The sequence below is a fragment of the Spermophilus citellus genome, assembly GCF_964194105.1.
Source record: "Spermophilus citellus genome assembly, chromosome: 1".
Taxonomy (NCBI): Eukaryota; Metazoa; Chordata; class Mammalia; order Rodentia; family Sciuridae; genus Spermophilus; species Spermophilus citellus.
In genome coordinates this window covers 279,611,365-279,626,753 of record NC_138182.1, presented here as the reverse complement: position 1 = coordinate 279,626,753, position 15,389 = coordinate 279,611,365, and the positions used below count along the sequence as shown (strand labels likewise).

The 15,389-nt window shown below is 43.4% G+C and overlaps 1 protein-coding gene across 1 annotated transcript in view; it reads right to left on the bottom strand.

Moving 5' to 3' along the window:
- The window catches only part of DAP (death associated protein), a 66,544-nt gene that overhangs the window by 43,358 nt on the left and 7,797 nt on the right, over nt 1-15,389 (bottom strand). The window contains exon 2 of the mRNA XM_081289988.1: nt 9,747-9,843. Within this exon, the coding sequence (XP_081146114.1) occupies nt 9,747-9,843 (97 nt within the window). The remainder of the gene's footprint in view (nt 1-9,746; nt 9,844-15,389) is intronic.

Genomic DNA, 15,389 nt, shown 5'->3' with positions numbered 1-15,389 from the left:
TATCACCACTTGTATTCAATATAGTTCTCAAAACACTGGCCAGAGCAATTAGACAGACGAAAGAAATTAAAGGCATAAAAATAGGAAAAGAAGAACTTACATTATCACTATTTGCAGGCGACATGATTCTATACCTAGAAGACCCAAAAGGGTCTACAAAGAAACTACTAGAACTAATAAATGAATTCAGCAAAGTGGCAGGATATAAAATCAACACGCATAAATCAAAGGCATTTCTGTATATCAGCAAAACTTCTGAAATGGAAATGTGGAAAAACACTCCATTCACAATATCCTCAAAAAAAAAAATACTTGGGAATCAACCTAACAAAAGAGGTGAAAGATTTATACAATGAAAACTACAGAACCCTAAAAGGAGAAGTAGAAGAATATCTTAGAAGATGGAAAAATATACCCTGTTCATGGATAGGCAGAACTAACATCATCAAAATGGCAATATTACCAAAAGCTCTCTATAGGTTTAATGCAATGCCAATCAAAATCCCAACAGCATTTCTTGTAGAAATAGATAAATCAATCATGAAATTCATATGGAAAAATAAAAGACCCAGAATAGCAAAAGCAATTCTAAGCAGGAAGTGTGAATCAGGCGGTATAGCGATACCAGATTTCAAACTATATTACAGAGCACTAGTAACAAAAACAGCATGGTACTGGTACCAAAACAGGCAGGTGGGCCAATGGTACGGAATAGAGGACACAGAGACTAATCCACAAAGCTACAACTATCTTATATTTGATAAAGGAGCTAAAAGCATGCAATGGAGGAAGGATCGCATCTTCAACAAATGGTGTTGGGAAAACTGGAAATCCATATGCAACAAAATGAAACTGAATCCCCTCCTCTCGCCATGCACAAAAGTTAACTCAAAGTGGATCAAGGAGCTAGATATCAAATCAGAGACTCTGTGTCTGATAGAAGAAAAAGTTGGCTCCGATCTACATATTGTGGGGTCGGGCTCCAAATTCCTTAATAGGACACCCATAGCACAAGAGTTAATAACAAGAATCCACAAATGGGACTTACTTAAACTGAAAAGTTTTTTCTCAGCAAGAGAAACAATAAGAGAGGTAAATAGGGAGCCTACATCCTAGGAACAAATTTTTACTCCTCACACTTAAGATAGAGCTCTAATATCCAGAGTATACAAAGAACTCAAAAAATTAGACAATAAGACAACAAATAACCCAATCAACAAATGGGCCAAGGACCTGAACAGACACTTCTCAGAGGAAGACATACAATCAATCAACAAGTACATGAAAAAATGCTCACCATCTCTAGCAGTCAGAGAAATGCAAATCAAAACCACCCTAAGATACCATCTCACTCCTGTAAGATTGGCAGCCACTATGAAGTCAAACAACAACAAGTGCTGGCGAGGATGTGGGGAAAAGGGTACTCTTGTACATTGCTGTTGGGACTGCAAACTGGTGCGGCCAATTTGGAAAGCAGTATGCAGATTCCTGGAAAAGCTGGGAATGGAACCACCATTTGACCCAGCTATTGCCCTTCTCGGACTATTCCCTGAAGACCTTAAAAGAGCGTACTACAGGGATACTGCCACATTGATGTTCATAGCAGCACAATTCACAATAGCTAGACTGTGGAACCAACCCAGATGCCCTTCAATAGATGAATGGATTAAAAAATGTGGCATTTATACACAATGGAGTATTATGCAGCACTAAAAAATGACAAAATCATGGAATTTGCAGGGAAATGGATGGCACTAGGGCAGATTATGCTTAGTGAAGCTAGCTAATCCCTAGAAAACAAATACCAAATGTCTTCTTTGATATAATGAGAGCGACTAAGAACAGAGCAGGGAGGAAGAGCAGGAAGAAAAGATTAACATTAAACAGAGACATGAGGTGGGAGGGAAAGGGAGAGAAAGGCGAAATTGCATGGAAATGGAGGGAGGCCCTCATTGTTATACAAAATTACATATAAGAGGTTGTGAGGGGAATGGGAAAATAAACAAGGAGAGAAATGAATTACAGTAGATGGGGTAGAGAGAGAAGATGGGAGGGGAGGGGAGGGGGGATAGTAGAGGATAGGAAAGGTAACAGAATACAACAGTCACTAATATGGCAGTATGTAAAAATGTGGATGTGTAATCGATGTGATTCTGCAATCTGTATTTGGGGTAAAAATGGGAGTTCATAACCCACTTGAATCTAATGTATGAAATATGCTATGTCAAGAGCTTTGTAATGTTCTGAACAACCAATAAAAAAAGAAAAAAAAACAAAGAGAAAATCTTGAAAGGTACCAAAGGTAAACAGAATCATTACACAAAGGAACAATGATAAAAATCCCACTGATTTCTCACTATATACAATGGGGGCCAGAAGACAATGGAAAGTCACATTTAAAGTATTAGAAGAAAAAAACATAATTAGGAATTCAATAGTGAAAGCATCTTTTCAAAGTTAAATTCATTTTCAGACAGAGACAAGCAGAAAGAATTCATCCTTAGCAGATGAGTACCTTCTTACACTGTATTGGTACATTCTCTGTTACTATAATGCATCTAAGGCAGAAAAACTTTAACAGAAAGAGGTTTCATTTTGGCTCATGGTTCTATCCAAGGTCCTGGGTCTGCATCCAATAAAGACGTTCCTGCTGGCAGAGTTCCAAGGTGGTGCAGGCATCAAATTGCAAGAACAGAGTGCAGATGTATGGGGGTCTCCTCTGGTCTCCCTCCCCCTTCTTAAAAAACCACCAGAATCAATCATGGAGGCTCCACCCTCATGACCTTATCTACTCCTAATTGCCTCCTGGAAGCCTCACCTCTAAACACCACAGTCATATTAACTTTTCACCCTCCTAAGACCTCACACTGGAAATTAAATTTCATCACCTGAACTCTTGGGAGACACACTCAAGCCACAGCCAAATCAGAGTTCTACACTATGAGATGTTTTTGTGGAAATACATAATGGACCTTTACAAATACCTCACATCTTTCTTTAAATCTCTTTAAAACAAAAAATAATAACTGGTTGTAGCCACTAGTGTGCCAGAGTTGACTGGAAGCATCTCTTCACAAGTTCATGTTTAGTAACGTCATGTTGCTCACTTAAAACTGGCCATGGTGGGAGGTTTTACACCATAAAGATACTAACTGCCACAGATCAGGGCTTCTGTGCCTCTGTAGAGCGAGTGGTGAAGTAGTTATCTGCACATTATTCCTTGGAGTATAGGTAAAAGTAAAGAATCTGACAACAGCACAAAGTGGGGAAGAAGAAATTAGAAGTATACAGTTGTAAGGTTCTTAATTGTTTATGAAGTAGAACATTTTTTGAAGGTAGACTAAATTAAAATAGGGGCTGGCAAACTTTTCTAAAAGGTCCACATAGTAAGTGAGTAGACCATCTTCTCTGCTCACAGACCCCTGTTGCTATGCACTTGCCTACTTGCAAACCTTGGAGGTGCTCACAGGGTCGCTCACAGATATTCACACAAGCAGCAGAAACTCAGTCATCAACACGCACTTCCCCAGCTGGGGTCCCGCAGGTAACCCTTGCCTTCTTCACCCCGTAAACACATGTCCTGTTCATGGTTTCTACTGTAAAGACACTCTCTCTGTGTTATCTTATATCTAATAAATATATTGAAGAAAATACTTTGAGACTATGCAAATATTCTGGTCATTCTCAAATTTATACCCACAAACCTAATTTCCACTGGTGAATTTTGCTTATAAAAATTACTATACTGGGCTGGGGTTGTGGCTCAGTGGTAGAGCACTTGCTTAGCATGTGTGAGGCACTGGGTTCGATCCTTGGCACCATATAAAAATAAATAAATAAAATAAAAATACTGTGTCCATCTACAACTACAAAAATATTTTTTAAAATTACTGTAATTTTTGCCTACTGGTGATATTCTACTTCTCTCCTTCTTTTTTTTATTAATTGGAATTATTCAGTAAAAAGAGCTGTATTATCCCTTCCTTCTTTGTTCATGTCAGTGTGGACTTGTGGATATCAATTTTGTGGCAGACTGTTTCAACTTTGGCATTAAGAGACCCTGTGAGTGGGCCTCTGTGTGTTCTGCCACGCCTGGGCCTTTCTGAAGCACTCCCTTATGTTCTGGCATTACAAATGTTCCGGGGCTAATCTAGTCCTTTCCTTGCTGTGGTCCTGGAATCCACAACTTCTTCAAGGGACCTGTTCCCATGACTGGGAATACTGTGTAGAAACCAAGATGTCAGCCCTAGGTGCTTACGGCTGCATGGGTGTTAAGTTTTTAGGTCCCCTCAGTGAAGAGAGGCAGGGCATAGAAGCAGGAAATACTCGTATGTGTACTAACCCCTCATCTTCATTTATTTTGGCGCCTATGTCTGTATATAATGCATCTTCCATCCACCCACCCATCTAAAACCATCAGTTCTGACAGTTATCTCCTCCCCCATCCATCAGCACAAAGTCCGTTTCAGTCCTCCCTCTATTTGTGACCCCTTGTTCTGGCAGTGAGAAACTTGATCTACAATGTATTTACCAACTTGTTCAATTCTAGTATATACTTAGAGCTACCCCAACCCCCTGTGGGAAAACTGTTTACTAACTGTAGTATGACATTGGGGTGTGATGCTTTTTTATCTTCAGCCTTACAGTATCCAACCAAAATGTTGTTTCACAAAGTTACTTAGGCAACCTCCTACTCCCTTCCATGTGGTCATATTAATCAATTGTAGTGCAATCAGCCTCATCTGTTACTGTTTGTATGCAGGTTGGATCCCCCACTCCTGCATTTGGTTGATGTCAATGGTTTGCTTATTTCTTGGATGTGTGGAACAATACCATGGTTCTAGCTGAGAGGGACACAAAAATCCAAGCTCAGTGAGGAGCTGCTTGCTCCCTCCTGATCCTGACTGCTCATTCCATCCAATCATTCTTACTACTCTTTATTCTCCCAATCCTGGTGGCAACAAAGTGCATTCATTTGTTGCACATGGTGGCCCACACCTATAATCCCAGTGACTGGGGAGGCTAAAGCAGGAGGATCACAAGTTTAAAGCCAACCTCAGCAACTTAGAGAGGCCCTAAGCAACTTAGTGAGAAAAAAATAAAAAAGGGCTGGGGATGTTGCTCAGTGGTAAAGTGTCCTGGGTTCAGTCTCTGAACCCAAACCCAAAACAACAACAAAGTAAACAGCTCATTCATTTCTGGTTTACTCTTTCTGACACTCATTGCTTTTTAATGTCTTGTATTAAGCCTGGTTCATGGCAGGTCCTCTATAATACTCAACATTAATCGTTTCCTTCAGTGAATCCTGACTCTTGGAGCCCATCCCACACCTGCAGTTTCTCCTGTTCACAGTGAAGCTGGGCACATCATTTTATTATGCCCAACAAAAGGCTCTGAGGACAACCTCTGCTTTTCTCAATTGGGTCACTTATGAGATGGAATCTAGCAGCCACTAAGGAGAGCATAAGGAACCTTGTACTCTCCTTGGATGTCAAGACTCATAGATGACTAGAACGCAGCCTGATGGGAATTCTTGGGCAACATTTTCACATTCCGGCCACTTTCTTCTCCTTTTTTTAAAAAGGTACCATCTCAAAACAACTTAGCAGCATGAGATTATTTTTAAATTTCTGGAAAATTACAAGATTAAAGGGAGTAAGAATTACACAAATATTTGCAAAACAAAAGTAATTACTAGTAAAGGTTTTGGGATTTCTATTGGTCACATAATAACCTTTTCAATGATCCAAGTTTTCATTTTCTCTGTAATCAGTGTATGATTTCTCAATGAGTGGGGAAGGACGCCACCAGAAATGAGTTGGTAAATTAAGAACAGTTGTAAATATTTGGGAAATAAAAACAAAGAGTTTGTAAATGTAGATCTATGTTGAAAGAGGAAATTGGCATCCAACACAATGCACTTAGAATCATATCTGAAGAACTGTGCATCAAAACACAAAACTTTAGGATTGGGATATGATAAGTCATAGGCCATATGACATTTCCAAGAGGATCATTTCATGTTTTACAAATTCTGCAAATAAAAAGATCTTCCCATATGTAAAATAAAACCAGCCCCCTGAAACCCTGTTGTTAGCTGACAATTAGACCATCTCTGGATGGGGAGGCTGAAGATGGGTAGGATTATGGGTTTGAGAAGCACAGACAATGTCATAGGCAACCTCAGAATGATGAGGTTGAGAAAGGATCCAGACTGCAGGCTACGTTGATCAGGGGCTTCTGTAACAACTTGAGATTTGGGCTTCTGTTACAGTTTAGTTCTGGAGCCCAAAGGCTCATGTGTTGAAGGCTGGGTCCCTAGTGCAGCAGTGTTCAGAGCAGGGCCTTTGGGAAGTGATTAATCTATGTGCTCGTAATTTAATGGCATTGGGGGGTGGTCGATGGGGTGGGAGGTGGGGCCCTCTTGTCCTGGCCCCTTCCTCACAATACCTCCCACCCCCCCGCCTGCTTCCTGGCTGTCATGAGGTGAGCATCTTCCTTCTGCGGTGCTCTTCTGCCACGGTGTTCTGCCTCACCTTAGGCCCAGAGCAATGGAACCAGCTACCTATGTATTGAAATCTCGGAAATTATGAGCCAAATAAGTCTTTCCTCCTTTGAGTTGTCTCTCTCAGGTATTTTTTCACAGTGAAAAGTTGACTAACAAAGCTTCTAAGTCAAGACTGACTCAGGGATCAATCCTGGCCAGGCCACTGACTGGCTACCTATCATGGGGTTGGATAACCACCCTAAGCCTTCTTTCTTCATCTCTACGAGGGGCACATTAACACCAAGGTGTAAGTGGCATTAAACCTGATGTGAAATGGGAATCGGCAGGCACAGTTTCATAGCTAAGAGTGAAGAATCTGGACCCAGCTGCCAGCACTCTGCCACTTACTCGCTGTGTGACCTTAGAAAACTCACCTAACTCTGAGCCACCAAAAAAGAGATTAGAATCTGAAATGAAGATAATAATCACTATTCAACTTTGAAATAGTGAAAATAACAGAGCAGTTATGAGAATTCAATGAATTAAGGGGGACAGAGCACTTAGGACAGGCAGATTCCCTGCTCTCCGTAAGAGCTAGCAATGATTACCAATTAGTCAACTACCAACAGGAAAATGGGGTGGGCATTGTGGTAGAAGTAAACGGTTATACAGGTCCACGGCCTGATGCGAGGTTTTAGAGCTGTGTTGGCGACACAGGTCAGAAGCTGAAGAGCACAGCTCCCTGCACTCTGCGTGTTCTGTCACTGGTTTAACCCATGCTGAACAGGAGCCAGCCAGGGTAAAGAGGACAAGAGTGACACACTGCAGCTCAGCTGCAGAGACTGACAAGCAAAGCCCCTGACTGTGTCTGCAGACCCCACACAGCTGCTAAGTCAAGACAGACCCGGGGAGCGGTCCTGGCCAGGACACTGACGGGCCACCTGTCACTGGGTTGGATAACCAGCAGTCAGCTGTGGCCTGTACTCTGTAATCAGCTTGCTTTAAAACCTCAGGTCTACACACAGAGAGAGAGTGACCTTTCTGGTGAAGGAGGGATCTGAAGTGCAGGGGAGAGCCACCTTTTCCGTTTCCACTGTTCATCCTCTGGCACGGTTATTTAAACTGCTCATCTTCCATAAATGCTGTATTTGATTTCAGGGACAAATGAGTAGAAAGAAAACTGACAAACTGTTCTGCCCTTATTTCTAAGCATGCGACTTAGGCTTCTCAGCACTTGACTGGGCAGGGGACAACCATGTGTCCTTGCCCCAGTGACATTCAGAAAGGCACCTTCCCTACCCATGCAGGACCTCACTCCAGCAGCGCCTTCCCTCTCTTATCCTCTTCCTGCATCTTGAGGAAGGACGGCGGCAACAGGTGTCCTGGAGGAGGACACCCCTGTAGGCCAGATCCTCTTGCCCTCTATTCTGGAATGTTCTGAAATTGTGAGTTTTCCTATGTCCCCTATGGAGGCAAAACTTCACCTGCACTATTTACAGTCCCTACAGGTGAGCATTCAGCCCACCTGGCTGGAGGGCAGTGAGCAGCTTGTGACAGGTGCGTGTGCCCTGGCAGCTGGATGGTGTGTGCATGACTGCATCACTTGTGCATCACTCTCTAAAACCCCAACCTTTATGGAGCCTGAGACAACCTGGGCCCCAGGGTGTGGACCTGGAGGAGTTACTGCTGCCCTTGCAACCCATATGCAGCTCTGGAAAACAGTCAGTGAGAAATAATCGTGGAATTTTCTTTAAACTGCTTTCTTCTTTTAAAACCAGAATTTGAGTATATGCTTAGCATGTGCAGGGCTCAGAGTTCAACCCCAGCATCAAACAAATGGACAAAAAGAGTTAAAAAAAATAAAACCATGACTTAGGCTGAACTTTCTTTGACATTGCTGACTCAATTCAAAACGGGAAATGATTGCACAGAAACTTCATGCAGATGTCTTCCCCTCAAGTAGCGCTTGACTGGGTCTGTACCCTGTGATCAGCTTGCTTCAAAACCTTGGGTCTACACAGAGAGAGAGCAATCTTTTGGATGAAAGAGAGGCTAGAAACTGAAGCACCCATACAAGGCTTATGGAAAATGCCCAGTGGGGGATACCTGCCACCAGATACATGGTACCAAGTACACCTGCCTTCCTGTTGGTGTGCACTCCCAGGAGTCCCCTTTTGGAAACCTGGCCTTCTCTGAACCCCACTAGACTGCATTTAAATGACTGCTCTATTAACTGGGAAGGAGCGTGATGTGGGATCCCATTTCCTTGTGTGTAAATTGGGGAGAATACTACCCGCTGCTCAGCACTACAGGAGTGAAATGAAGTCAGATCGTGTGCCTGGCCCACAGGAGCAAGAGCTCACTGCTGTCCACGCCCTCCTTCTCTCCCATCCTTTGTTTCCTCCTCTGCTGTCTGGAGACAAGTTATAAGCAGAAAATTGGATGTTCACATTCTTCCTCGTGGACACCTAGAAAGGTGCATGTGTCTGTGGTGCCTGCTTGTACATAGCAAGGTCAAGCACAGCAAAGGACGAGGCCCTTGAGCCAAGTTTGAACTCAGAACCTCCAAGGAGAAGAGGTGCCCAACAGAAGGGTAAGCAGGGAGGTTCCAAGACCCAAAGGGAGCAGAAATGCCATGTAAGGTTTTCCCATAAACATTTCTTAAACCAGAAGTTCTCCATCCCAGCTGCGCAGATGGCCAAGATTCCACTAGTGTAGTATCTCAGGGTTCCCAGGGGTTTCAGAACGTAGCCCCAGTGGAGAACTGCAGTCCACAGACTGTTAGTGCACACTTCTCTGGAATAGTAAATGGAAACCTAGAGTGTACTGCAGTCCCAAGAATTAACCTATTTCCTCCACTTGGGCCTGGAGGGAAATGATGGTGGCTTTGTGTCCCCCCGGAGACCCAGGGGCCAGTAAGCTTCTCCAGGGTCTCCTGCTCCTGCTGGCACAGCCCCTCAGCTTGCAGGAAGGGAGGGGCCCTGACTTACCCAGGGCACAGAGAGGCTGACTGTGCCTGCCAACACCAGTGCAGTCCCTGCACCTGCCTGGGCTCAATGGGTTGTTGACAGAGTACTTTACATGCTCTGTCTCCTGCCCAAGTGCCACAGAACTCTACCTCATTGACAGGGAAAGCAAGAATACACAGCCCAGGTCCAGCTGCCCAGGAGTTATCAGAACAGAGGAAGGACAAACATTAATGTTTAACCGAATGATCATTATTTGCAAAGTTTGTTAAGAGTCACCAGACATCTCCCACCTGGGGCTTTCCCATTCCTGGTCATCCTTGTCTTTTTCTTCCTTGGTGTCTCCAGCATGTGGGTGTTTCTGCACAATCCGCATTCCACCAGCTTTCACTGAAATGAAAACAAAGGGCAAGTATGATTAGTACAGACGGGGAACTGCCTCGGAGGTTTGCCCAGTGGCCACAAGTCAGTTTGGAGACCCTGGCAGTGACAATCATTAACTGGGGGTAGGGGGTGGTGTGGTTTGGAGGAGATTCAATGTGTTACTTGTGCAATGCTATCTCTTATCATTATCAGATGTTAGAAACTTTCCAAGACTCTGGGGTCCCTTTTTGGTTACCTCTCACGTATTTTATAAGAACAGTCACATAACCAAAGTGTGAAGCATGCGGAGCAGTGGCTGCTTAGTTCTGCACATCTTCTTGATACAGGGGCTCCCTAACCCTTCCCTACCCTGTGAACATTATTTTCTCAAATACCAGTGATGCTTTTGATAGGTGACATAGTTACAGGTGACACAGAACAGCTACTGTGTTAGTCACAGAGCCTAGTCGGGAGTGGCAAAGATGTCCAGAGCAGCCCTTCCCAGGCTGTGCTGTGAAACCCTCCTATTGGTAGATGTTCATTCTGTTTTTAGAAAAACAGCCTCTTTGCAGTTGGGTATGGTGGCACTCGCGTGTAATCCAGCAGCTCGGGAAGCTGAGGCAGGAGGATTGTGAGTTCAAGCCAGCCTCAGGAACTTGGAAAGGCCCTAAGCAACTTAGTGAGACTCTGTCTCTAAATAAAACATAAAAAATGGATAGGGATGTGGCTCCGTGGTTAAGTGCCCTTGGGTTCAATCTCCCCTACCAAAAGCTTCATCAAGATCTAATTTATGTACAATTCACCCATGTAAATTATATAATACAGTAGTTTGAGTATATTCAAAGTTATGCAACCATCACTACAATAAATTTCTGTCACCCAAGCAGAAAATCCCATACCCACAAACAGTTGTTCCCTGTTCACCTGTCCCCTAGCTCCCAGCAACTAGTTACAACAGTTACTTGGGCTGGTCTCTTCTGGACACTTGGAATAGAAATGGAATCATAAAACACATGGGCTTGGGTGGCTGCCTCCTTTTAGATAGCACGTGTTCAGGTTCGCCTGTGCTGCAGTGTGAGGGCTCGATCCTTCTCAAGGACAAAACACTCCATCACACAGACTCACCGCGTTCCATTCCTCTGTTCATCACATGGTGGATATATGGGTTGTTTCCACTTTTCAGCTGTTATGGATAATAAGCTTTGAACACATTTATGTGACTTTTTCTGTGTACACATTTTCATTTTCTTAGGTTTGTACCTAGGAACGAATGGCTGGGTCACATATTGACTCTGCATTACACTGGTGAGGAACCAGGATTGCTTTTCAGTTGTGCGCCATTTTCCATTCTCACTTGTGTGAGGATTTCTGCACATGTGTCCATGCTTGTTATTGTCTATTTAATTATAGCTGTCCTAGTAGGTGTGATGTGCTATTTCATAGTAGTTTGATTCACATTTGCCAAACACTAACATCTTAATACTATCTTACAAGGAGGACGAGAGTGGAACATGGGACACCAGGATCTAATGGGTGTAGGAAATACTAGGTTGAACAAAAGCAAATGGGCTTCTTCTAGAGAGATTTTGGGGCCCTTTAGCATGCTAATGTGCATCATGAAGCTTTATGAGGGGCATGGAGCATGCAGTCTCCCCCAGATGTTTCTTTTTCTTTTTTTTCTGTGTGTATGCGTGTGTGTTTGTGTGTGTGTGTGTGTGTGTGTGTGTGTGTGCATGGACACAATGGGGATTGAACCCAGGGGAGCTTTACATTGAGCAACATCCCCAACCCTTTTTTAGTTTTTTTTCTTTATCTAGAAGTGTTTATTTTTTATTAGTGCATAATAGTTATACATAATAGTGGGGTTCATTTTGACATATTCATAAATGCATAAAACATAGTTTCCTCATTTCAGTCTCCTGCCTTTTTTAAATTTTGAGACAGGATCTCACTAAATTGTCCAGGCTGGCCTCAAACTTGTGATCCTCCTGCCTCAGCCTACCAGGTTGCTAGGATTACTGGTATGCCTGGCCCCAGACGCATTTGACTCAGTTTTTGTTTTGATCTATTTTTGGTTTTGCAGTAATGCTGTTATCATCTTTTAGCACCACAGTGTCCCATGGAATAGAGTTTGGAAATGCTAGTCATATATCCAAAAAGATGACCTCACATGGTGGTGTGGAGCTGAGGTTCTCTGAAGAAGCTGCACCCATATAGAAGATCTTGCAGACTGCTTGACTAGCTGAGCAAGAGGACTGTGATTGTGGAGAGATGGAAGATATCAGATCGGGATCCCAGGCATCTTGGTATTTCTTAGGCTCTTTAGTAGCCACTTAATTTCAACTCCTGTATCTGCCATTATAACTTCAAATAAAACTCAAAATAAACCACTAAACTTTGCAGACCTATAAGCATCCACCAAGCTAAGCATGTTTAAGGTAATGGCTAAACCTACAGGAAAGATTTTTCTCCCTCTGCTATAGCCAGCCTACCTGATGACCCGCCAAATGTTTGCTAAATGTATTGATTAGGACTTCCCTTGTTTTGTGGCTGTAAAAGTTGCATGGTGGAGTATGTCATGTAGTGCCACTTCCCAGACCACAGCCACTCCTGTTTGGCTTAGGATAAACTATTTTCTTGTTTCCTTTAAAGCACAGTTGTTATTTTACATGGACAGTGGTTGCTTAATCTGCATCAAGGGGAGAAAACTCCAAGATGGAGACATTCAAAGGAGGGAATAGCAGTCTACACCACGGGCCTCCTTTACCAATTCTCCAGGAGGGGAGTGCTTGATGGAAGGAAGGGCTGTTTTTTGTTGTTGTTGTTTGCATTTACCCCAGGTTCTTGATGCAGGCCTCAGGGAGTCCCACCCTTGCCCTACTCAGGGCAGCTACTGGGTCTTTGGCCACGAAGCAGCCACATCCCACAGTACTGTCCATTTGTCACTACAGCTCCTCCGGGGTCCCAAATCTGGGTGGACCTTGCTGGTTCACAAAAGTCTAGGGCAAGTTGATAATCTTGATGAACAGGAAGAGACTGAAGTCACCTCAGCCTCACATGCTCCAAGTTGATTAGTCTTCAATTTCTCAGACTTCAGGAAGACAATGACGCTTGCTTCTCAGGGACAATGGTACCCTAGCAGCTGTCCCTCAGATGAGGGCAAAACAGGCATCAAGTAAAATAAAGGGTTGTGTTTAAACAGTTTAAACAGTGCCCATGCTGGTCTGGGATTGGAACTACAATCTCCCTGTGCCCCACCACTTCTTTCATGGAGCGGGGGCATTCTACTTTGGAAAGAAAGAAATAGGATCCTGTTCAGTGATCTGCTTTTTATCCTAGGAATTCATTTCTAATCATTTTGCATCTGACTGTGAGAGCTTATGCGTTGTGGTCTCCAACTCATCAGGTCTTTACTTGATAGGCTCTGCTTCTTTTCTCATGTTTCCCATTATAATAAACTTAACCATTTGGGCACACTTGTATGTGCACTTAGAGTTGTATATGCAGATATTTTGTCACCTGGGGCCCTAGGAGTCAGTCCTCCTGTTGGTTTCTGTCTGCTCCTTCTTGCTCTCGTGCAGGCGACTGTGGATCACACACTTGTCTTCACCAGGCCTGTCAGGAAGATCTTATGGGGCCCGTGGTGTAGACAGCAATTCTTTCAAGAAATGCTGCTTGTGATCTACTAGATCAAGAGGAAGGTGCCTGAAAGTCCTTACCAAGGATTTCTTAGGATGGAACAGCCAGACCAGACAGTGTAATCTGAACCCCACTCATAGAAGCCGGCCTCATTTACCAATTCTCAAGGAGATTTGTGCTTCCATTCAGAGCCCATGCTGACATCCAAGGCTGTGGGGGCCCTTCCTTGCCATTCCACTGTGTTGCTGGGGAGGGTCCCCTCTGCCATGTGTCCCCCAGGGTTTGGCTTCTGAGCATGAAGCATTATGCTGCAGTCTGAGGTCTGTGGGCCAGCTCTCATGCTGTCTGAATTTCAGTTCCTTGTTTTTGGTTTCTAAGGATTTTCCTCACTTTAAACTCAGATTGAAAAAAAAAAGATAGCTGAGTACAGGAGGCTGAGGAAAGAGGATCACAAGTTCAAAGCCAGCCTCAGCAACTTAGTGAGATGCTAAGCAACTCAGTGAGATCCTGTCTCAAAATAAAATACAATAAAAGGGCTGGGAATGTGGCTCAGGGGTTAAGTTCCCCTGAGTTCAATATCTGGGGGGGGGGGGCGGGGAGAGAGAGAGAGAGAGAGAGAGAGAGAGAGAGAGAGAGAGAGAGAGAAAGAAAGAAACCTACTATTAGTGGACAGCTTTTAAATCTAAGATTTCCCAGCCTGTGTAGTACCCCATTAGAAATGGAGTTTGAAAATAAAATTCTGCAGTATAGTAAATGACTTTCCACTCTCTTGAAATGTGGAATTTGAGAATTATGTTTTTGAGCAAAAGAAGAGCCTAGAATCGTCCCATGAATTTTTTTTCTTTTTAAAATTCTTTTCATAGTTGTACACAGACAGCATGCCTTTTATTTTATTTACTTATTTTTATGTGGTGCTGAGGATTGAACCCAGTGCCTCACACAAGCTAGACAAGTGCTCTGCCACTGAGCCATAGCCCCAGCCTCCATGAAATGTTTTTCACAATACATTTTCCTTTTCTCACACCTTGATCCCATGCCCTTCAGAAATTGATTAGAGATGCTGTTATGTTCCACCAAAATGCAAACGTTGAAGTCTTAACACCTCAGATAGTGTGTGTCTTTAAAGAGGTAATTAAGTTAAAACTAGGTCAGACCCTGATCCAATAAGATTATGTCCTTATAAGAAGTGGGTACAGTGGTGCACGCCTATAATCCCAGTAGGAGGCTGAGGCAGGAGGATTGTGAGTTCAGAGCCAGCCTCAGCAACTTAATGAGGCCCTAAGCAACACAGCAAGACTTTGTCTCTAAATAAAAACATAAAAAGGGCTGGGGATGTGGCTCAGTGATTAAGCGCTCCTAATTCCCAGTACCTCTCTCCCAAAAAGGAAGAGATGCAGCGAATGCATGTGCACAGAAAAAAGGCAGAGAGAAAAGCCAACTGCCAGCCAAAGAGAGGCCTCAGGAGAAACCACACCTGCCCACACCTTGATCCTGGACTTGCAACCTCCAGAACTGTGAGAAAGAAAGGTCTTGGTATTCTGTTATGGTATCCCTAGCAAACTCATTCAGGTGCCCATTTAAAAATAATCTCTGAATCATTTCTACTTGGCAGACATAAAACCTTTGAACTGTAACTCACAGATGTATTCCATAAACTAACTAAAAGTCAAAAGGGCTGTGAAACCACTACAAAGAAAACTGATACTGAGCATCAAGGTGACATTTGAAATAATCAAGTCCCTGGAAGCTCTGTGGAAAGGCCTGTCCATTCTTCCATCGAAATAAGGGCTCAGTGGCAGGGCCAGTCACCCAGCATTAGCACTTGCATTGAATTCTGTTTCTAAAACAATTAACTTCATTAATCTCTCTCAGTATGTTTGGTGATTAATGCAGCAATAAGAAGTGACAATAATAATAATTCAAGGCTGAGACAG